Here is a 24,149-nt window from a genome sequence, read left to right on the forward strand (position 1 = left end):
GATGGTTTTAGAAACAACAGCCAAAAGACTGATGTCTCAAGGAAGTGGCAGAGGAAAAGAATAAATGCTGGGTAGTGGAACTAAAATGATGGAAGTCTACCAGGGTAAGAGAAAAGACCACATAATGCTATCTAGTTGAGTGTGAATGATGAGGGAGGGACACATTATCCTTTGCCAGTATCACCACTAAAATGTTTAGGTGTCTAAGGATGTTTTCTTGTACACAGACACCCCTTCAGTGGTGATGCTCATATCAGGGATGTATCAGAGTCCAATCAAGTCATGGACAGAACCTCAAAGCCATAAGGTCTTGATTGTGGCCTTATGACTGGACCCTGGAATGTTAATATCCATTTAAGGGTTAATTCTTGCTAAAAAAAAACTGCTTGCTACCACCCTCTCCCCAAGTCTATATTGTTCTAATCACATGCCTCATTTAGAGGCAATCAAAAAAAAAAAAAAAAACAGGAGTAAAATCCCTCATACGGGGAGGATGAAACCTGATGACTTTAACTGGTCCTAACTTTCATTGTATGTACTCAGGCAGAGGCGAGAAGGCTGTTCTGAAAATGGTACTGAGTCCAGTGACTTGCCAGTGCCACAGCTGGATTGCAAGATTGGCAACTCGGGCATGCAACAATTATCAGTCAAGCCCTAACTACCAGAAGCAACTTGGAATGACTGGAGACAGAGTATAATGACTCCAAGGGGACAGGAGAGGTGCACTGCTACCACCATATTAGGGGATCAGAGCCAGGAAGGGTTGCAACCAGTGAGCAACTGTGATCAACTTGTTGAGGCCTCCACTGACAGGAATATTTCAAGGGTGAATTAAAGCCATTAAAAGCACCATATTCAGTATCAAAAACCAAAAACCAAGGTCTACCATCTAAATGATCCTCCCCCATAATACCAGCCTCTGGAAACTCTCTCCTTTAATTCCAAGGAGAGTGCCATCCCTGTCACAATTCCAGGAAAATTTAAGAAATTTAAGATCCTTGGCATGCCCCAAGTAACCTACTTCCTTCCAGTAGACTCCACCTCTGAAAAGTTCATCAGCTGGCAGCCAAACCTTTAACACATGGCATTCAGGGGACATTTCAGATCCAAACCATAACAGAGGCTCCTATGACAACTTAGGGGGAAGTACTCTATTCCAAGCTGAGGAAATAGCCAAAGCCAAGGACACTGTATGAATTTTCTTTTGCTGCTGTTCAAGGCAATGGCCACAAACATGGTGGGTTGAAACAATACCATTATTTGGCTGCAGCTCTATGAATCAACATAAACTTTCCTCCTGGAGGTTTTAGGACAGATTCCATCTGTTTGCCTCTTCTAGTTTCTGGGGGCTTCCTCCACTCCTTGGCTCAGGGCCCTGCATCACTCTGGCCTCTCTTCCATCATTCTGTCTCTTCTTTCACTCTTGCCCTCCTACTTCCTTCTCTCTCTCTCTCTCTCTCTCTCTCCCTCCCTCCCTCCCTCTCGTAAAGGTGATGTACAGAGGGGTACATAGTAAGGTAATGAGTACATTTCTCTTTAAACAATGTTAACCTCTCTCCCTCATTTTCTCTCACTTCCTTCTCTCTTGTAAGGACTCTGGGTGACACTCGGCTTCCCTGTATCAACGAGGATGATTTCTTCAGCTCGAGGTCCTTAACTTCATCACATTTGCAAAGCCTTATTTGTTATGGAAGGTAACATGCTCACAGGGTCACCAATCTGCTGACTGTAGGCACCAAGTCAGAAATTTGCCTTGCAGGTTTGAGGCCTGCCAGGATACTAATGGGATGAGTGAATAGCAGCAGCATAACTAAGGACAATCAAGGGGGCCAATGGGACTGGCCCAGGGCAAATGGGGACCTAGGGAAGTGGGCTGATGTCTGCAAGTTAGCATGGGCTCATACAGGTTTCTATTGTCCATGCAAAGTGAAGATTCAGGAACAAGACAGGTAGGATCCCAAGAGTGTGTTTTCTTTTTTTGTTTGTTTGTGTTTTTTTTCAGGTGTAGGGCTTAAATTCAGGGCCTGAGTGCTGTCCCTGGGCCTCATTGGGCTCAAGCCTAGCACTCTCTACCACTTTGAGCCACAGCACCACTTCTGGTTTTCTGGCAGTTAATTGGAGATAAGAGTCTCATGGACTTTTCTGCCGGGGCTGGCTTTGAACCGCCATCCTCAGATCTCAGCCTCCTGAGTAGCTACGATTACAGGCGTGAGCCACCAGCGCCTGGCTCCCAAGACTAAGTTTTCTTAGCCTCAATACTACCAACAGCCTAGTCCAGCCAAGTCCTTGCTGTGAGGGTCAGTGCCTCTGTGCTGGAAAATCCTGAGCACCCGCCTCCTAACTGTGACAACAAACCATGAGCTAAAGTTGCACTCTCCATGCTCAGAAGCACTGCACTCATGTCACAGGCTGCGCCTGTGCAGCCAACTCAGGTCAGCTTACACTGCAGCTTGGACTTTTAGACATTCCAAACAGCCCAGAAAGGCATTCTTGAAAAGTCCCTACTGGGACACTACGGTAGAAACCCAGGCCTCTGGACCCTCCTCTATAGCTGCAGTATGTTGCTCAATGTTTTGGCAATCTTGAAATAATACATTCATTCTAAAGTAAGGAAGTACAATGTATGCTCCCTGAGTAAATTTCTTACTCAACTTTCCCCAGATGTATTATTTGACATTTATAAGGTGACTTGCTATGTACTGATACCATTTCTAGAAAACAAAGAGGTCACTTGCTATGTTTGGAAATGTCACAGCAACACACACAACAATTATGGTCCTAAGTGTAGCAATGATCTCTTTTCTGTGTTTGATACAGCACAGCAAATTCCAGCACCCACACTTTGAAGTTCCATTTTGAAGCAGGCACAAACAGGCAGAAGACGAGTCGGAAGAAACAATTGCCCCTCACAAGCAAGACAAGGAATGCATGCAAAATGAAGAATGTGACCACAAAGGGAACCAGCACTGGGCAATGAACTTGGCAACATTCTGCAAGGAAACTTAAAGCCCACTACGAATATACCCTAAAGAGCCAGGAAGAACGGGTGTACTACCTCCTAGCAAATATGAGGCCATGTCAGTTTAAGTTGGCCCTGCAGCAGGAGTCAGATGGTTTGCTTTTGCTGCTATTTTTACAGTTTCTACAAAGCCAACAAAGTCGATTTCCAGACTCTATGAGCTCTAAAGTACACTGAGCAGGCCCAAGTGCTGAGCTTCCATAAAGGGGCAGCTCGTCTTGCCTGATTTCTGCTCCTTTTTCCCAAGATAATAAGATAGCATTTCATTTATGGCTATGGAAACATTTTAAAAAGTTATAATTTATATTTTTCTAAGGCATATATTTTGGAAGGATTTGGTTTTCAGACTCTTTCTAGAAGGCATAAGAGAAATAAAGTGTCTAAAAAGAGGACATGTGATCCAGGGAAGGGTCAAAATACTGAAAATGGGGACCCTGAACTCCTGAGGGGAAATGTGACACACTAAGAATATAACACCAGAAGAATTCTGCTGTGAAGGATCTCAAGAGCCCAACAGCTATGCCCTTATGAACACATAAGATGATGTTAAGTGAAATGAACTCCATGTTATGAAAACGACTGTTAGATCACTGTTGTAATTACTTTCAACATGCCATGTGAAACCGTAGCTCCTTTTCTTGATGATCCTCTTGTATCCCCTTCCTGTGGTTGTCCCCACACTATCCCTGTATCTCACCTGAATACCTGGATACTGTATATACTTGTATTAGAACTAGAGAAGTGAAAGGGAATATCAAAATCGAGAGACAAAGGATAAAAAGACAAATGACTCCAAAAGCAATACTTGCAAAACCATTTGTTGTAAACCAATTGAACAAGTCATGGGGGGAGAGGGAAAGGGGGAGAGAGAGTGGGGAGATGAGGGAGGAGGTAACAAACAGTACAAGAAATGTACCCATAGCCTAATGTATGAAACTGTAACCCCTCTGTACATCACTTTGACAATAAATAAGTAATTATTATTTTTTTTAAAAACAATGAAAAAGAAAAGAATTCTGCTGTGAGAAGACTGGAGAAAACTCTCAGGCTGGCCTGTGTTCTGTGGTGAAGGCTGAGGGGCAGCATTGTTGGTGAAGAAAGAGAAACTCAATCCACAAACCCAGCTAAATCTCAGTTTGCAGAAGGCAAGCGAGTCACAATGCAGGTCAACATAAGTGGTGTCACTTCTCTCCAATAAAATGAAATTGAGTAGGTGCTGCTGTCACTTGCTGACCTAATACTTAGTAAGACGGCTTGTTCACTAAGCTCTGTGTATGCTTTTCTGCACTGACCTATGGCATTAGGAGCCACGTAGATGACAGGACAGTTTTCTCACACTGGTCTGAGGGACAGACACTACTGTGGGAGGGAAGGAAGGGACTTCAGAAATCGATGGTAGGATAAACACAGCTGCAAAAATCTCTATTCTTATGGACTCACCTCTCCACCAATTTTCAGTATTTAGAATTCCATATTTTAAGTATACTCAAAAGTTTGCCATGTGTATTAAGAAGCTACATATAGATGAAGATACTTTTTGGTCTGTATTCCTGCAGACACTCATTTCCAGTAAAATGTGAATAACCACATGCTAGAAGTACACTAAACTTTCTTCCATGAAAGAAAGAAAATGAGCAGAAAACAAGATTGTAAGAATGTGCTTCTTACCTCTTTCGGGCTTCCTCATATTGCCAGTTAAGTCTGACTCGGTCTACAAGTCTTGTTTTATCATCAAAGACAAACTTCCCAGAAGAAAAAAAAGGGGGGGGAGGAAAGCATTAGCAACGTATTTTCAAAATATCAGGAATTCATTTAAACTTTCTACACAATGAAGAATATTCTTTTAATTTGTCTTCCAGTTGTAATTTCTCAAAGCCCTAGAAGAGAACACTGCAAATAATACTCTTCTGCTATCCTTGACCGGTGAGGGTTGGGAGGCAACTGGCATCATTTTTGTTTTATAAACAAGGCAAGTATACTCCTCTACCATATAATTCCAAATAACAACAAATTCACTTTTAAAAGAAACAGGAAATTACTTAGTATAATTGATACAAAGATAAACTATGTATCCAACTTTACACTGTAGACTCTCCAATTCCTCAAAAACCAGTAAAACACTTGTCCCTCCACATTTTTGAGTTCTATCCATAGATTCAACCACCTGAAGATCAAAAGTGTTACTAGGGAAAGGGTGACATGTTGAATTGAAACTCCTTTGTACAACTACCTAAAGATAATAAAAAATATACCAAAAAACCCTATAGTTAGGAATGGTCAAACTTTTTTCCTATTACTATTTCCCAAACAATAGAATACAACTATGTGTGTAGCATTTACACTGTCTTAGATATTATAAATAATCTGGAGAAGGTTTTAAGTATACAGGAGGAAGTATGTAGGTAATGTTGCAAACACCATTCCATTTTACATAACGAACTCAATCATGTGTGGATTCTGATATCTGAGGAGGGCTCTGGCTGTCCATACTGAAAGACAACTGTAATGATCTAGTAAGCAGTCTCAAATTCTGAAGAAGAAAGACTAGTAGGTAGGAAGTAGAGGATGCCTTCCAAGGTCATGGTCATGAAAACAAACCATAAAAGGAAGGAAAGTGAGGGAATTATCATTTTAGAGTTATACTTTAAATGTTCAAAATATGATCAGTAGTTGTGATTAAATATTAAATATTTTATTACATATTAAATTATACATTAATCATTTACATATGCATATACATTATACATACACATTGTTTACACAATACACATGTTATTAAATATTAAATATATGTTCATACCGAGTATACTGAAAATAACAAAATCCTACACACACATACACACACAAAAACCCCTAGTTAAACCGAGATAACAGCTGTAAAGCTGCCAAGCCAAGACAAGCCTCAGTAAACTGCAGGAGCTCATAAACCATGACAATTTACAGCTAGAGTAGCAGAACCAGCCACCACTCTTGACCTAACATTTTTAGAATGGCTTACCAAATTCATTAAAGAGCCTTTGATCTTATCTGTTTCTCTCAGCCCAATTAAGAGCTGTAAATTCTAAATCTAATCTTATGATAAGCAGCAGGGAGTCACTTCCAGAATTCAATTAGTCCTCTACTTATTTCCTTCCTTCAAAATCTTTAGGCAAAAATGCCAAACATTTTTGACTCAGGTTCTTTTATGTTTCAGATGGTGACTATATTCTTTAAACTGAAGGTGTCTGGTCAAAAATGCCCAAATCTGCTTTTGACAATGACAACGGTAAACCTGAAAATAGGATATTTCCAGGACATCAAGACATAAATTATGGGTCATAATTTATATCATCCTCTCTCTAGAAAGGTACTATCCCCAAATTTCAAATACTAGCTAATTACTTTAAATCCAGAACTTTCCATCAAATGGTTTCTTCTTCCTTTTCTGTTTTCTTTTTATTTAATGAGGTAGGGAGGAAGAGAGATTGTGCATTCCACTGGCATTTTATCTTTACTTAATAAATCCTAAGAAAAAAGCCCTCCAAATTGCTTTCCAAATGGATTTACTGGCAAATCAATTTCAAACTCGGTGACATTACAAAAGCATACTTTTGATTATGCACTACACAATTGCAGCTGATAATTCTCCCAACTGTTCCTACAGTTAACCAAAGGCCTCATTAATTACTAAAGGGGCCAGGGCCAGGTGTGGTGGCTCATGCTGTAATCTCAGCTAGCAGGACGTGCAAGTAGGAAGACCTCTGTAGCAACTCCAGGCAAACAGCTTTGAGATTCGATCTGAAAAATAACTAAAAACAGGGCTGAGGGGTATGGTTCAAGTGTAAGAATACTTGTCTGGCAAGTGTGGAACCCTGAGTTTAAACCCCAGTACCATCAAAGTGGGGGGGTGATGAAATTATTTCTGGTGTCACATTTTCTCTTAGATCTTTCATTGGCTTTAGCTCTTTCAGTGACATTCTTTTAGTAACATTCATTTTTGAAGAGTAAGAAATGGCAACAAAGTATAACCCAGGTGGTCTAAACCAGAGATCAAGTCCAGCCCACTGCCCACTTTGTAAATACAGTTGTAATGGCACACAGATAACCTATTCTTTCACTTAGCATCCCGTACTGCTTTTGCAATACAATGACAGAACTGAACAGTCAAGGTAGAGACAGTCGGGCCTCTAAAGCCTACATATTTGCTAACTGATCCTTCCACAACAAATGTTTGCTGACACATGCTAAAAATCACAAAGTAACATTATTCAATTGCATCTTTTATCTTACATCACAGCTGGATATGAGAAATACTCTTTTTTCCTTCAAAACATTTCTGAAATGAAAATGAAAAATTAAGGCAAATGAGTGGCAGCAATGCAATCCAACAACTCTTCTCTGGGTTCATTAGTTTCTTCACCCTAGGGCAGACATACCTCCCCCATGGCATCTGTCTGAGAGCCGGTATCACAGAACTGCTGAGGAGCACCAGAGTTGCCGTGCGTGCCTGCACTGTGAGGGAAATCTTGCAGAGAGTCAGTGATGGAGCAGCTATTCTTGAAGCTGTCAGTAAGCTTGGCCAGGCTCTGGAAGAGAAGAAGACAAGTATGAGGGACAAGGTAACAAACAGTACAAGAAATGTATCCAATGCCTAACATATGAAACTGTAACCTCTCTGTACATCAGTTTGAGAATAAAAAAATTGAAAAAAAAAGAGAAGAAGACAAGCTCTGTGAAGTAGAGAAAGCAAGGTTTCCCTTCACTTTAGAAGCATCATTTCTCTTCTGCTCGAGCTCTGCAGCCTTAGGACTGGAGAATTGCCCTACCTAGTCCCCTTTCTCACTAGATTTTAAACTACGTGTCTTTTCACTGCGTGCACTTTTAATAAAATTCCCAGTCACTGAAATAAGAAAGAGATTCAGTCTTCCTGGCAGCCCATGAATAAAAGAAAACAGTTAAGAGTACCACTTTTACTCTATTTTAAATGTTTGTATTTCCTAAATAAAAAAATAAGCATTTCGATTCAAGAAGTTCAATGAGTAAATGACCCTGGCAAGACGCAGGCCCTCTCAAGATTATTACAGATAAACCACAGAGGATGAAACCAGCTCTAGACAATGCTCATGCGGTTTTATAACCCAATTTTTTCAGTCATAATTACACATTGTCAAAAGTAATCTTATATGAATGTTTGTTTGCCAAAAAATATAATAAGTCTGTGTTTGGGCACATGGAACCCCTTTGTGGGGAAGTTTAAGACAAATCTGATGTTTTATACCATTTCTTTTAGACTTCTAATCTTATTCACCTTCAATTATCACTACAGATAATAGAACCAGAATGTGTAAGTGCAATAGAACTCACAGAATTGGGTCAAAATAGAGACAAAGGCCCCTTGGAAGGAGTTAGTCATATTAAGTTCAAATAACAGCAAAAACAACAACAACAACAAAAACCCAGTCTAATTTTAATGGAAGAGAACTGTTTCTCAAGCCTCTCCCTAGGGCTTCTCCGAGTTGAAGAAGCTGTGAAGATCTCAAAGAAGATAATGGGGCATGAGGCTTCTCTAGAAATTGTACCTCCTGCCTCCATGATGGGAAATCCAAGCAAAGTAACTGGGCAGCTTTTCCCGGTGTGGCCCTCCATGGTTTCAGAGAATATAGGCAGGGAGTCCCACTTGACTTTGTGGGGTAAATTCTCTCTGTCTCTGCCATGAAGTGTCACCTGGTTCACCGTGGATGATGGCCAGGATTATATGATTATAGGGTATCTTGTTCCAATGCCATACACAGAGACCTCAATTCATGGTAGCTAGCTACCCTCAGTACTACCATGCTTTCAAAATGAATCTACAAATGGATCATTTAGCTATCATAACCTAGAGCAGTCACCTGAAAACACAGACTACTAGGCCTTGTCCCTAGAAATTCTAATTCAACAGGACTGGGATGGGGCCTGGTAAACATTTTGGTGAGCATGATGAGAACTTTCTTTTAAGTCCTCACAGCCTTGATCTTAGGAAGCACTTCCAAATAAGAACATTATTTATATATCTGTCACATATTTGCTTGTAAATCTGAGCCTCCCATTCTATGTTCCCTAAATTTACATTCTACAGAATCTAGACAAATGCCTCTCTGGCACTAGGTGATACTTCAAGTGTCAAGTGAAAAGTAAAAGCTATAATATGCAGCAATGAATGTATTCTCCCACTAAGCAAACAGGAGGGACATTGACTTTTTCTAAAACAAATAAAAACCACAGAAGTTCAAGGGGCAAAATCATTAAGTGATACAAAGCTACAATGACCCCCTACTACATAATTCAAATATATGTACATAGTATAATACCATGCAACCAGATCTAGAAATAAAGAAGCTCTTTGGGAACTGATAAGGGAATAAGTACAAAATCTTATTGTCACATAAGGGAGCTACAGAAGAACAGCAACACCATCCTCACTTTGTATAAGGGCCTTTGGACATGTATTCCCATTTGTTTTGTATTTGCATGAATGATAGAAGCTTATGTAAGAAGAGAACACAAGTAGTTATGAGAAGCAGGAGGATGGAGCAATAACAAGACGTATCATAGACGTTTTGTGTGATTTTGATTACTAACAACATCAATTTATCACCCATTGCTATGGGTGGAGTTATATATCCCCTCAAAAGATTTATTCAGATGCTGATCCTCAGAACCTATAAATGTGATCTTATTTGGAAGCGGGGCCTTCACAGATGTGATCTATTTAAGATGAGGCCATCCTGAATAGGTGGTCACTAATACAATGCCAGGTGTTCTGATAGAGGAAAACTGGACAAAGAGACATAGGAGAAGACTGTATGACAGCGAAACCAGAGACTGGAATGATACAGCTTTAAGTCAAGAAGGGACAGGAACACCTGGTGTCACAGAAGCTAAGAAGAGGAAGAGAGGAGTCCTACTCCCATTCCCTCAGGCCTTCAGAGGGAGCACAGCCCTGCTGACAACTTGATTCTCGACTTCTGGCCTCCCAAACAGGAACAGTTCATTTCTATTATTTTAAGCCACTTGAGTTAGAATGGCCCAGAAATTAGTGTACTAATTTAAACATACTGAGCAGTTGTGTGTATAAAATACACATAAATAATATTATACATACATTGTATATAACATATGTAATAAATAGAAGATGGGTAGGTGGGCAGGTTCTGCAAGGGACACCCTTAGGCCCTACCTGCATCAGGTCCCGCCGCTCCTTCTCGCCAGTATAAATCGCTTTCTTGATGGTGTGAAGCTCACTCATTATAGCCTGAGCCTCATCCAGTTTGTAGTTAGTATGAGCACTTGACATCTTCCGATCAATCCTAGTTAAAAAAGAAAACTTAAAGTTGTTCCACACAAAACCATAACATCCTTTAAACAACAACAAAAACCCCAAAAAGTCTTCACGGAAATGTGGGACACAACTAAAAGCAATATTTTTGACACAGATTGGTGAAGACGCCACAAAACCTTCTTTCATTGTGTTAAGTGCCAAGAACTCAGACCTAGCTAGAAGATGGCTGCCTCTCACTCTGGAAGCATGTCCTCTACTAAGGAACAGGCAGCAAGATAACTAGCTTTAGTAAAGGATTATGAAGTCCCCCTCTGAGAGGAGGACTAAGTCTTCTTTATTGCCAGCACCTATCCAGATTAAAAGTCAAAATGTTTATGAAGTAAGCCTATGAATGAGACTTGTGTGCAAGGAGAGTAAATCGGAAACAGCAGTAAGTAAAGAGTTTCAACAATGCAAATGATGGAAGTGTTTGTGTCCTCTCTTTTATTTCATTCTAGTCTTCTCTCCCCCAGACCTACTTCAAGTCATTCCTTCAATTCAAACACCCATCTATCTAAACTTCCTTTCTTCTGTTTTTCCCTCCCTCTCCTCTTTCCTCCCTCCTTCTATCTGTCCATCTATCTAGACTTCCAGCCAATTCCTATGCATGGCAGGCCTGGTTCAGAATGGTGGAAGCAGAGCACAGAACAGGACAAGACCGGCTCCACCTTCACATAACAAGCAGCCTCTGGAGTGCTTCCTCTGTCACGTCTCCCATACCTAAATCTCAAGCTGTGGGAGCCCTCAGGGCTAAGGAGCTTGGGAAACTTGTCCAGAGATGGAATGAATTCCTTCCCTGGAAAGCAATTAGCTTGCTTTTCAGGTTCCAGACCTAACATTACACAGGTTATAGTGCTAATCTTTTCCCCACACATCACCCTGAGAATTTCGATTATTAACTTCCAGGCCAAACTGCCATGTTTCCACTATACACACCTCTTGGCATACTGAAAGTCACAGTAGCATACTAGACTGTCCATTCAATATCTGCGAGGCCCCTCCCTCCTTTTCCACCAGTTTCCTTGTGTCTCAAAAATGAGGATAGTAAAAATACTATTCTCATAGTATGGGTGTGAGATTTAAAGAAAAAAGTAAGGAAAGGGCTCATTTGGCAGGAGGCCTGGTATGTAATATTTGCATTGATGAATATTATCAAGGCAAGGTGATATTTACTTATTCATGGAGAAAAAGTAAATAACGGGCCAACTCTGTTATCTTTTTACCACCAATAAAACTCATTGTTTACTACAGCATTGATCTTAAGTTTTCAAGTACCTGGGAATGGATGCTAATCAAATACCTATAGATACACACCATGCTATTGGTTCCTGTGTTTTACTTGAGTGTTGTTGCTTTCAGCAACAACAACACTAAAGTATGGCTATCACTAACCCAAAAATAGAGCCAGCAGCCTCCTGAGGTGCCAGGTACTAGAAGAGAGTAGCTGCTTCATCAGAGAAAACAGATTCCCATCCCATTATGGAGAAGAGCAGTAGCTTTTTGTATTACAGGACATGTCCCAGACCAAAGTTTGAGTTTGAGGACAGGGATCTGAGCTCTGGCCTCAGCTCTATCCAGGTAGCTACGAGACACTGGAGAAGCATGAACAAGAATGGATCAGGACCACTGTTCTGGCCCTGTACTAAGAAATCCTAGAGCAGCAAGCCCAATAGTGGAGTGGTGAGCCCAGGAAGGGTTAGGAGCCCCCAGTCTTTCTTCCCCAGCAGCTCCTCAGTGCTCTGTCACAGATATTCTAGTTTCATATAAGTAATCAGATGCAGGAAAAGAAAGGGGAAAAGATTTTCCTGTCAAAAAAATAATTATGAAAGCCATGAATAACATAGTCTCAAAGCAAGAATTCTCTGAACAACTATTATCAAAAATAGTTATTATGTATTATTACACATTGTTACATGAAAATAGCTCAGTATATCAAGCATAGGATTTTACATGTTCTATGCTTGTCATGGGGAAACAATCATAGAAAGTATTACTATATAAAACGCACTATTTGCCAGGCGCCAGTGGCTCACACCTGTAATTCTAGCTACTCCAGAGGCTGAGATCTGAGGATCATGGTTCAAAACCAACCCAGGAATGAATGTCTGTGAGACTCTTATCTCCAATTAATCACAGAAAAAGCCAGAAGTGAGCTACGGTTCAAGTGGTAGTGTGTTAGCTATGCGCAAAATGAGCTCAGGGATAGCACTCAGGCCCAGAGTTCAAGCCCCAGCACTGGTAAAACACACTATTTGATCATATTATATGATATAATACATAGATGTTACCTTAGGGTAGTTTAATATGTCAAGCACCTGTTAAACGAAAGCGTCTTGTTGCATGCTTTACACCTGTCACCTCATTTAACCCCTTCAACAGCCTTATGAGCTAAGCACAATCTTCTTTCACTTAATAATGAAGTTGGGGGGGGGGGGGGGCTGAGGTTATGGCCTAGTGGCAAGAGAGCTTGCCTTGTATACATGAGGCCCTGGGTTCGATTCCCCAGCACCACATATACAGAAAACAGCCAGAAGAGGCACTGTGGCTCAAGTGGCAGAGTGCTAGCCTTGAGCAAAAGGAAGCCAGGGCCAGTGCTCAGGCCCTGAGTCCAAGGCCCACTGCCCCCCCCAAAAAAAGGGCAAATTGTTGGGCTGGGAATATGGCCTGGTGGCAAAAAGCACTTGCCTCCTACACATGAAGCTCTCGGTTCGATTCCCCAGCACCACATATATGGAAAACGGCCAGAAGGGGTGCTGTGGCTCAGGTGGCAGAGTGCTAGCCTTGAGCAGGAAGAAGCCAGGGACAGTGCTCAGGCCCTGAGTCCAAGGCCCAGGACTGGCCAAAAAAATAATAATAATAATGAAGTTGGGGGTCAGAGCTATTTAACTAAGTGCCCAGATAAAAAATTAACAAGCAAAAATCTGGGCTGTAGGCATGGCTTAAGTGGAAGAGCACCAGCCAAGCAAGCAAGCTAAGCAATCATGAGGCTGTGAGTAAAAGTTAAACTCAGTTTGGAGAATGAGGCTAATGGAAAAGAAAGTAACCAGTAGGAAAGAAAGCTAAGACCAGAGAGACAACTCATCTAGAGTCTAGTTTTTATTCTACAGGAGAGAGAAGGCTACAAGAGGAGGCTACAAGCAGAAGAGACACTTAAAAGAATACCTGTGGTCACCACACAAGAATGTGAGTCATAATAGTGGCTCGGCTCAGAGCAGTCACAGTGGAATCCGTAAGAAGGACTGGGTGCCAGATATGGAAATATCGCACCACAAACAACGGATGTGCTAACAAGGTGGTCAGGGAAGCATTTTGGCCATTGCACCAGCACCCAGGGACATCATAGTTATCATGGCAGAAAAGAGCTGCAATGTCATGTAGGCATGGCAGGGTGAAACCATGTTAAATGAACTTCTAACTACAAGACAAAAATCTAGCACAAGTTACATTCCAGATCTCCATTAGGAAACTAGAAGAGGATCTTCCCACACCAATGAGCATGCTCAGTCTATTCTTGTGGGTCTCCTGATCAAAGACACTGCAAGTATCCTAACTTTGTGTCCTTACATTTGCCTCTGGGCACTAGAAATGAATCACATTAAGGAAACTTCTCAAATTAAGATTCAGAAACTTAATGCCAACGTTGTGTAGATCTTTTGCTGGTAAAGCTTACTTTTTCTTTTGGTTGGCCATGGGGCTTGAACTCAGGGCCTGGGCACTGTCCCTAAACTTGTTCACTCAAGGCTAGCACTCTACAACTTTGAGCCACAATTCTATTTCTGGTTTGTTTTTGGTGGTTAATTGGAGATAAGAGTCTTAGAGACTTTCTTGTCCTGTTTCTCTTCAAACTGCAGTCCTCAGGTCTCAGCCTCCTGAGTAGCAAGGTGTGAGCCATTTAAGCTTACTTTTACTTAACACTTTATTTATTGTAAGTGATGCTCCTATTTTCTGATTTCCTGAAGACTCTTACAGGGGGCCTCAAAAGAAATGCAAGTGAATACTAAACAGAGATTCTATCTTTCACTGATGGGACTAGCAAATGGCCAGAGCTCATCAACATATTCTCTTTGGCAAAACCATGAAAAACAAGGATGCATATACACCAGCGATAGGAAGGTAACATTGTATAGCTACACAGAGGAGAATTTGGCAATGTCCAATAATATGACAAAAGCATGTACCCTTTGACCCAGCAAGCCCACCCTGAGGAACTCATCCTGAAAGGTCCATATGCACAACACTAGATAAAAAGCTGATGGGAAATACTATTCCTGCATTCAGCAGACCAAGAATGCTAGAATTCATTGATAATCTTCACAGAACAAAGAGACAACCAGAGAGTATGTAGCCCTTAAAGGAAGTAACACCACCACCTTTACTAAACAATGTCTTTACTAAGAAAAAAAAAAGAAAATGGAGAAGGAACACAAAATAGAAACAGTCTCTTGAACTAATTAACCTATGTGCTCCAATAACAAGAGACAAAGGACAAGTTCAACAGTGCCCAGGGAATTCAAGCAACAAGATCTATCGAGGAAAATTTTAAAAGAGAAGTAAATTATGTTCTTCAACAAATAAATTATCAGGAAAACAAAAAGAGACACATTACCCAAATACACTGTGGGCCTCGTCAGAATCTGTACCTAAGCACTCCATCAAAACATGAAAGCTTGCTAGAGAGGGATGCCTAGGAATTGGGGTATTGGTAAGATAGTCATGCTTCCAAAAGGAGTCCACAACTTTAGGAAATATATTTATCAACTAAATGGGATTCTTGAATTTGTTTCAACAAGGGACTGAGACCTTAGTATATGAGACAAAGCCACAGAGGAACTAACATTGATTATTTTGTAAGCTAAAATGGGATGAGGGGTACAGAAAGGTTTCATTATACTATTCTCTCTACCTTTATGTTTGACATTTTCCATCACTGAGATATGTGTGTATACACACATACATATTGAATATATATGCATATATATATATATATATATTCTCCACAGAATTTATCCTTGGCCACAATCCTTCTACAATACTAACAACATATACAGCTATTTTCTAAAATACAAAAGGTTCTTTTTTCCCCACTTGGACTCAAGCATAATGATGGATTTCCTTGCTAGCCAGGAAATTCACCAAAATAAACAAGTCAAGTTTAAAATGCTTATAAGCAGCCAAACTCCTGGTGAGGTACTCTGGAAAAGAATACACTAGAGATTCTGAGAAGCAAGAACAGCAGAAAGTTTCTGAAGGAAAAGCTAGGACCACTGCCTTAAACCAATGTTGGTAATAAAACCAGAGAAGCTCCACCTTTATGTGTAAGAGATCATATGCTATCTGTACTTGCAGTCAGGATTTACAACTTGTGTAAGGTAATTATATTTTCAATACTTAAAATGCTTCCAAAATTTCTCAATAAATAACAAATATAAATTTGCACCACTTGATCCAAACAAATGTCCAATCTTTGACACCATAAAAATAGCCTGTGAAACTCAGAGAAAGACTATCAGATTATTTTTTAACTTACAAAGAATTTTAAGAATGGCATCAGTTCAGTGCTCAAGTTTTCTCCTCTTCCTGACATTGAGTCACAGAACACAGTAAACAGAGTGACAATAAAGCTGCAGACAGAGGGCAATGTGCTTGAGTAAGCCAGAGTTCACTCAGCAGCTCCTCCATGCAAGGCTGCCTAGCCTCTTGGTGGGTTATTGGGATGGGCCCCTCAGGACCAAGGCCAGGTCCACAGCCTTCCCAGCTACTCCTCCACCTCCCCAGAGAGGGTGGGTGTTCCCAGCAGCTCTGACAGGCACTAGCAGCCTCCCCTTGGCAAGAGGCAAGTTTACAATCACTGCTCTCAAGCGTGGGACCTTGCTACTGAAAGCAGAAAGACAATACAAACCGCAATGTCCTTCTTTCATCCAGGAGCACAACTCATACTCCACATTGGCTGCAGAAGTATGGTGGCTACTATGTCCCTGCCTACCCACTAAGAAAAACACAGACTGCATTTCTAATTCTTAAAATGACAACTACACTGGACGCATTTACTTCCTGACAAAGGCAAAGGCAAGGCAGTTTTCTTGGTTCCCAGCACATTCTATTTTCTAGGCTATTCAGCCTTAAGAAAACATTGTAATAGAACATTTGCCTCCCCTTTGTCTCCCAACAGGGCAATGGAGCTGCCCAAAATGATGGAGCCATGTCAAAGGAGCTGGCATTGGGTCTGGAAAGCCTGCTGAGAAGAGTATAGGGTTTAGCTTCTGGTTAAGATTCCAGCCTTAAACTCTTCCTGAGATCCAGTTACTTTCTCTGGTTTCTGCCAGTGAGAATGAAATAAACTACAATCTCTACTTCAAACATGCCTAGCACTAAATTATCCATAGACACTGTAGTGTGAAAGAAAGCTATAGTAGGAACCAATGAGAGAAGGAAGTCCACCTCCAATTCAGCTACGCTGCCCAGGCACCTTCTAATGATCTATCAATTCCAATTACTTGCTGTTCCTATTCTTTCCCCATCCCTTTAGCAGAAGTGGCCCAGGATAACATAGCCACCACATACACAGAGGTATCCTGGGAGGACTCTGAGAAGCTTGAGGCTAGCTAGGTTATAGACAGAGCTTGTATCAGTGGATTGGGAAGCATGTAGCAAATGAACCAAATGGGCAGTAAAAACCAATAGCCACTGCCAGTACTGGAGATGCAGTTTGATTTGCCTAAGATAAAACTTCAAAAAAATGAGAAAAACAGCTGTATAAACCAAGTAGGACAAGACACTATATGCAAACACACTAGTAAGAAATAGAAAAGGCAAAGAGTTGGCAATAACTTGCACAACAATTTGGATTTATCAAAACCCACCTGCAAGGTCATGGCAGTTTCTGAAAACTACCATCTTTTAGCAGCCCAGAGAATCAAAACCAGAAAAAAAGCAAAGCCCCTCTAGGCAGATCCAATTCAACTTTCTTCTGTGCCTCCTCCTCTGGTGCCTAGATGATCTTAATACAAAACAACACAGAAAGGAATTCTGGCTAAGTCAATCTTAACTTAGTGCTCAACAATAGGGCTTGACATGCCCAGTTCTTGCCCTTTATATAAGGCTGAGATAATTGTACTTGTCAGACACATTTACCTATTATCTCTCCATAAACAGTGACACTGCAGTCATAAGTTTGGAACAATGCTACTGAGTCTCTACCCAGGATACAAAGCATGTTATGTCGCTCACCTTTGTCAACCACAAAAAACAATGTAGGTTCCTGCCTTTTTTTCCTTTTTCTTTCCTTTCTTTCTTTTTTTTTTTTTTTGGTGCCAGTCCTGAGGCTTGAACTCAGGGCCTGGGTGCTATCCCTGAGCGTTTTTGCTCAAGGCTAGCCCTCTACCACCTAAGCACAGCTCCACTTCTGGCTTTTGGGGAGTAGTTAATTGGAGATAAGTGTCTTTCTCACAGGTTTCCTGCCTGGGCTGGCTTTGAACCATGATTCTCAGATCTCAGCCCCCTGAGAAGCTAGGATTATAGATGTGATCAACCAGCACCTGGCTCAGTTCCTGCTTTTCTTGAAGGCTAAGTAGCAGATACTGGTGCTGCCCTCTAGACAACTGAGAACAATCATTAGTGTTAAGGACTACATGTTTGTGTCCCCCTCCAGCCTCTTAGGTTGAAGACCTAATCCTCTTGTGTGGTGGAATTTGGATGTGAGGCCTTAGAGAGGTAATTAGGTTTAGATAACATCAGTGTCTCCCAAAGAAAACAGAGTGCACCCCCCCCTCATATCCATGTAATGAGAAATAAGTCAGGAAAGATGTTTTCACTAGGAATGGAGTCTTGGACTATGAAATACATAAATACCTGTGGTTTAAGCCACATAGTCAGAGGTAATTTGTTATAGCAACCAAAATGGACAAAGACACTCACCGTTTAACTCAGAGAAATTAGGGACAGGAAGTACATGCCCAGCTTCAGCCAGTGAAACCAGGCTCTGAACCAATAGAGAGAAGGACTCAGCCAAAAAGCTCACAGCACCATTTTTAACGTGAATGAATTTTTTTTTCAGACCGGCACTGTCACACTTGGAACTAAACTATTTTGCTTTTTTGGTTAGCTGGCTTCATATGGTTCACCAGTTATGAGAAAGTCATCCTAAACTCTTGACAGAGATTCTAAATACAAAGGCATGAACAAGGAGAAGACCTGAGACTGAGACTGTCCACCAGCAAGCACATCCTATAATGATGGAAATCTCTTCTCTGTACTTCTCAACTGGGTACATATGGGAATGTCTGGAGACATTTTCAGTTGTCACAGTGAGTTCTAGCAACAGTTAGTGGGTAGAGGACGGGGATGCTACCCAACTTCCTACAGTGCACAGGATGGCCCCTCTATACAGTCATCTGGTCCAAAATGTCACTGGTATTCATGGCAAAGAAAATGCACACTAGCCACATGTGACAACTGAGCATGATGAAGGTGACCACTAAGACTGAGGAGCTATAATTTAATTTTAGAATGAAAAGTTGCTTTGAAAATGTTAGTAATAAGGGTGCAGTTTAGTATAACAGGGTCAAAGTAGGGAGAAATGGAAAAGAGAAACACTTCCTGTTCCTCATGCAGGAAACGAGAGTTAGAGATTCCTAGAACAAAAAATTTTTTAAAGAATAAAACTAACAAGTATCTTCAAGAAATAGAGAGACTCTGGTGTTTAGGTTTGGAAATAAAAGCACAAATAAGGGCATGAAAGTGAAGGTCATTCATTAGGCTTTCGGACACATGCCCAGGAACCAAGTATGTCAGAACAAAAGGAATTGACAGGAAAATACTGCCATTGACAAATTCAGGCAACTCACTCTTGCAGTGTCTCCACGCCTTTTTCTTTGTACTGCAGTTCCTGTTTCATCTGGGTCAGCTCTCGCTTTAATCTGGAAAGCTAAAGAGAAAATACATTTTTTCTAAAAATAAGCTGTGAAAAATTATTTCGACAGTTATTATTTGCCCTGTCATCTACGTTTCTACTTAGCTTGCAACTCCCTGGATCATCTACTCTCTCATGAACCTCCATGCATCCATGTGTAATAAAACTGCTGCTAAATAACCTTGCTTAGACTCAAATATTTCCAGTCCTGATAAGTATCTACCCAAGTGGGGAACTGGTAATGATTTTCTTTTTCAAGATGACAAATTACACCTCACAATTAACAAACTTGTGATACTTTCATCTTCTCAATGATCTCACTTAGGAAACAGTCTGTAAAAGTAGGTCTCTATGACTGTATGCAACTCAAATTGCCTAGTGAAATTTATGTATGTGTATGCCAGTCCTGAACTCAGGGCCTGGACACTGTCCCTGAGCTTCTTTTCACTCAAGGTGAATGCGCTACCACTTGAGCCACAGCTGCACTTCCAGCTTTTTGATGGTCAATTGGAATAAGACTCTCACAGATTTTCATGCCTGGGCTGGCTTTGAGCCAGATCCCAGTTCTCAGCAGCCTCCTGAGTAGCTAGGATTACAGACAAGAGCCACCAGTGCCTAGCACGGTATAATTTTTTAAACAGATTTCAGAACTTGCCCCAGGTCTCCATGAGATGTGGGGTGCTGTTAGCTTATACTGTTAAAATGTTTCCCAGATTCTTTTTTTAGCTGTGCTAAATTTTTGAGAACCACTTCACTAAAAGCTAAACCCCGGTTCAGAGAATGACAGACACATCAGGAGGCCTCATTGCCAAGGTATCTCCTGAGCTTTAACCACAAATGCAGCACAAGTGCGCTCCTTGCCAGACTCTCAGGTAGACAAGGATAAGACAAGGGGATATTTGAGGAATCCAAGCCTCAGAAGAGGAGTACTATCAGAACCTCTTTGATCAGCCCTCAGTGACTAGTCACCCCAGGAGAAGGGCAGCTACTGCAGTCAAGGGGGCCATCCTGCTTGCTTGGGGAAGCAAGCACTCTCATGAGACAGGGTCCTGATGTCACTCCCGATAGGTTGGTAAGTTCAGCCTCATGAAACATGCACAGAGTTACTAACTACACTTGTCAGATGAGTTAGAGTTTTAAAATAAAACTTTTTCCTCCTAGTGGGAAAAAAAAGGAAAGTAAAACAAAATCCAATAATAATCCATGAAACTGAAATCTTACTAAGTGTTAGACATGCTGAGAACCACAGAATGAACCATGATAAGGAGTGTTACATAAAATATGCATGGGACTTCCTACCTGTGAAAACACTGGTTTTACTTACCCTGTCCCGACGGCTTGCTATTTCTGCTTTAATTTGGTGTGGGTCGTACTTTGTATTTGTTGAATATCCAGAAAAAGCTAAACACAGAGAAAGTATTTCATAATGAATCCTTTAAAATAATGCACAAAAGAACTCCTGACTTACCATACTAAATAATTATTTCTAAGTCTCAGATTTACATATGGGCTCTGATTCCTAAAGAATTAACATTTCATGACCTGAACTTTTCTTGATGTTTAATTTTTGCAGAGATTTTTCTACATGATTCCACATAAGAAAATACATAGCTTTAGGTAGTAAGTCAAAACTGTTTATTTCTGCTATAAATCTACTCAGACTAAAAAGCATACATTCAGACAACCAAGGGTAACGTATGCTTGTAATCCTAGCTATTCAAGAGACTGAGACCTGGGGAATCATAGTTCAAAGCCAGCCAATGCAGAAGAGTCTGCAAGACTCCATCTCCAATTAACAAGCAAAAAGCCCAGTTGGAGGTGTGGCTTAAGTGGTAGAGAAGCAACCACGGACAAGTAAGAGTGCCATGCCATGAGTTCAGCCTTGATACTGACCCTCACACACACAAACACGCACAATTCAAGCTGTGATATACACACACCACAAGCATATATGCAAAAGAGGAAAAGGATTATGATGTAGAAAACTGTCTAACTATGTGCATGGTACCTGTAGTGTGAACCCATCTTTTTTTGCTTTGTTTCCAGTATACAGACAGAAGTGACAGAAGGAAACAAAAAGTTAACTGTGCCTATTATCTGTGGTTATACCACAAATGAAATTATCTCCATTTTCTTCACATCTATATTCTCCAGATAAATACGCTTTGACATGGGAAAGAGAAACATTAAGAATTTATAAAATAGGGGCTGGGAATGTGGCCTAGTGGTAGAGTGCTTGCCTTGTATATACATGAAGCAATGAGTTCGATTCCTCAGCACCACATATACAGAAAAGGGCAGAAGTGGTGCTGTGGCTCAAGTGGTAAGGTGCTAGCCTTGAGCAAAAGAAGCTCAGGAACAGTGCCCAGGCCCTGAGTTCAAGCCCCAGAACTGGCACCAGAAAAAAAGGCAAGTTTTTATCACCTCAGTGTCAATACTATGTCAATCTGGCAGGACTGAGAAAAGCTTTGCTCCCAAGTTGTTTGTTCCCCTGAAACTGAAGTAAGGAACTCACACTCCTTTCTCACAGCTTGTTGCTGATGAATAGTTAGCTGAAATATACCTCATAGCTCTAATACTCAAACAGTGCCGGGCACATGATTTAAATGCTTTTTACAGGCATCATTAGTGTGAGTAGCCAATACCAGAGGTGAATAGTGCCACAGAGCTGTTTACACATGCCCCACATTCCACCTTTTCCAATGTTCCAACAGCCAGAACAGCCATGGGCTATTTCTCATGCCTACCACACTTTTCACCTCTCTCCACTGCTTTTTCTTGATGGTTCTTTCTCTTTTCTTTAGATGTCTGAAGTCATACTTTTACACTCCAACTACCTGATTTGTACTCTTTTCCTTAGTTCCTTGTCTTTATCTGTGAGTCACCCAGACACTGGAATCATCTTCCTCCTGGCTAGTGTCCTTAACATAACTACTCAAAAGATCTCTCTGCAGGACAGCACTCTTTCTTTTACTCCCTAGATTTGGGTACCGAAAGGTGACTGTCAACAGTTAACTTAGGTGTCTACAACTAGAATTTAATTCAAAATCCCTTCTTGACTTTATATTGGAAAGGATAGCTCAAAACTGTCAAGGAGCTTACACAGCAAAGTTATTTAAAACCCAATTAGTACCACATCCAAAGTTAATTTAAGCAGTTCAGATCTCTCATTCTAAAAACAGCTCTATGGAAAATCTACTATTTAAGCCTCATTCAGTCAGAACTTCAAACATTTGAATCTACTAGAAATAAATATCTGGAAGAACGCAATTTTTGCCAGCTTTATCTCAAATTTTCTTATACGTTGAATTGTGATCTCTCAAAACCATAGAGCAAAATATTCTTTAAAACAGCATTTTGGGGCTAGAGGTGAAGTTTATAAGTAGAACACTCCAACAAATATCAACAAAACACACAGAGAAGGCAACAGACAGAGAGACACAGAGAGAGACAGAAATAGAGAATCATAATTCTTTCTTAAACGAGAATGCCTATTTCCAAACCTTAAAAGTTTAATTTTTTTCTACTGGACCAAAACCCCCAAGGAGCCACCAGATCCCCCAATGGAAAACTCTACCCAAACTCTAAAGGACTCTTGTTATGTGACAATTAATTTCCTTACTCTTTAGGCCCATGTGAGTTAGTCTTCCATTACTTACAGCTGAAATCATCTCAAATGACAGATTTTACTATACTAAGGCTAATCATATGCTCTCTGAAGTTGGGAACTTCCAGGTCTGAGATAAGACAAAAGGCAATTTAAGTTGCATACATCAAACAGTAAGTTTAACAGAACCACTTACAGAATTCAAGAAACAGCTCTGACTCCAGACTCCTTCTAAACACCATACCTTTCACATTTATTTTTTTCAAAAAGAAAGAACTGTCTTCCTCTGTTAAGCATGTCTCAATCTCAAAATTTATGCTAAAGACCAGACTTCTACCTCAGAAGCTTTCTTCTCTCGTGAGAGTTGAGCATATGGAGTGATTAAATAGCTCAAAGAGTCTGCTCAGACATATAATATTGCTTTGGATGATATAATAAAAAGGGTATAAGCTTAGCTGGACCACAACAATGAAAATTATTATACCTTGCTATTATAGGGTACCTTTCACGTGGATTTCATCTCTCCTCATAAAATCTTTGTGAAGGGGAATGAATGATTATGTTTTCCACTTTATAGATTAAAAGACTGAGTTTGCAGTGACTTGACCTATACTATGCCATCATTCAGGGAAGGATTCATGTCTGGGACTTGGGCTCCTGAGGGATTATCTCTGCTATAGCCTTCAAGATCGAGGCGTGCCAGCTAATACATGTGAAAAATGCTGTGTGATCCATTTTCTCCTGCCTGCTCCAACATGCTTGCGTGAAGGAAAACAAAAGGCTGAGCAGATTGCCTGCAGCCCTTATCCTAACCCAGACAGCAGATGAGAAACCCTTTAGCAGAGCCGATGGAAGATAGTCAGAGTGGGATGGGCTTGGAGGCTCAGAAAGAATGTTGGCAGGATTCATGGCTGATAAGGTCAAGCTTCTTCCACCACCTGACCCAAGAATCCAGGGTGAGTCAGCACTTTCTCACCAAGATAAGGTGGACTCTTTCCCAGGCACCCCAAACCACTCTCAGTGTCTCACTCATGGAGTCATGGTAACAGTCATATCCTGCTGCTAAAGGGGGCAGCTGCAGATCAGTCTTAGACCAGTGGACCTCCACTCGGGAATCATCTGGGGGAGGGGGCCTTAAAAAACACAAACAAAATGGTTGGCCCCAGCCAAAGCCACTTAAATAAAAAATTTTCAGCCTAGGGACCAAGCAGTAGGAGTTTGTAAAGGCCCTCTAGAATATTCAAATTTATAGCCAATGCTAAGAATACATGAGAAT

The 24,149-nt window shown here is 40.9% G+C and overlaps 1 protein-coding gene across 3 annotated transcripts in view; it reads right to left on the bottom strand.

The window, feature by feature from the left end:
- The window catches only part of Wwc3 (WWC family member 3), a 108,705-nt gene that overhangs the window by 35,295 nt on the left and 49,261 nt on the right, over positions 1-24,149 (bottom strand). For all 3 annotated transcript variants that reach the window (XM_048335511.1, XM_048335510.1, XM_048335509.1), the window contains exons 4-8: positions 20,591-20,667; positions 19,202-19,281; positions 10,218-10,347; positions 7,435-7,584; positions 4,688-4,761 (exon numbers count right to left, since the gene is read on the bottom strand). In XM_048335511.1, coding sequence (XP_048191468.1) covers positions 4,688-4,761; positions 7,435-7,584; positions 10,218-10,347; positions 19,202-19,281; positions 20,591-20,667 — 511 coding nt within the window. The remainder of the gene's footprint in view (positions 1-4,687; positions 4,762-7,434; positions 7,585-10,217; positions 10,348-19,201; positions 19,282-20,590; positions 20,668-24,149) is intronic.

The sequence above is a fragment of the Perognathus longimembris genome, chromosome 28, assembly GCF_023159225.1.
Source record: "Perognathus longimembris pacificus isolate PPM17 chromosome 28, ASM2315922v1, whole genome shotgun sequence".
In the NCBI taxonomy this organism is placed as follows: Eukaryota; Metazoa; Chordata; class Mammalia; order Rodentia; family Heteromyidae; genus Perognathus; species Perognathus longimembris.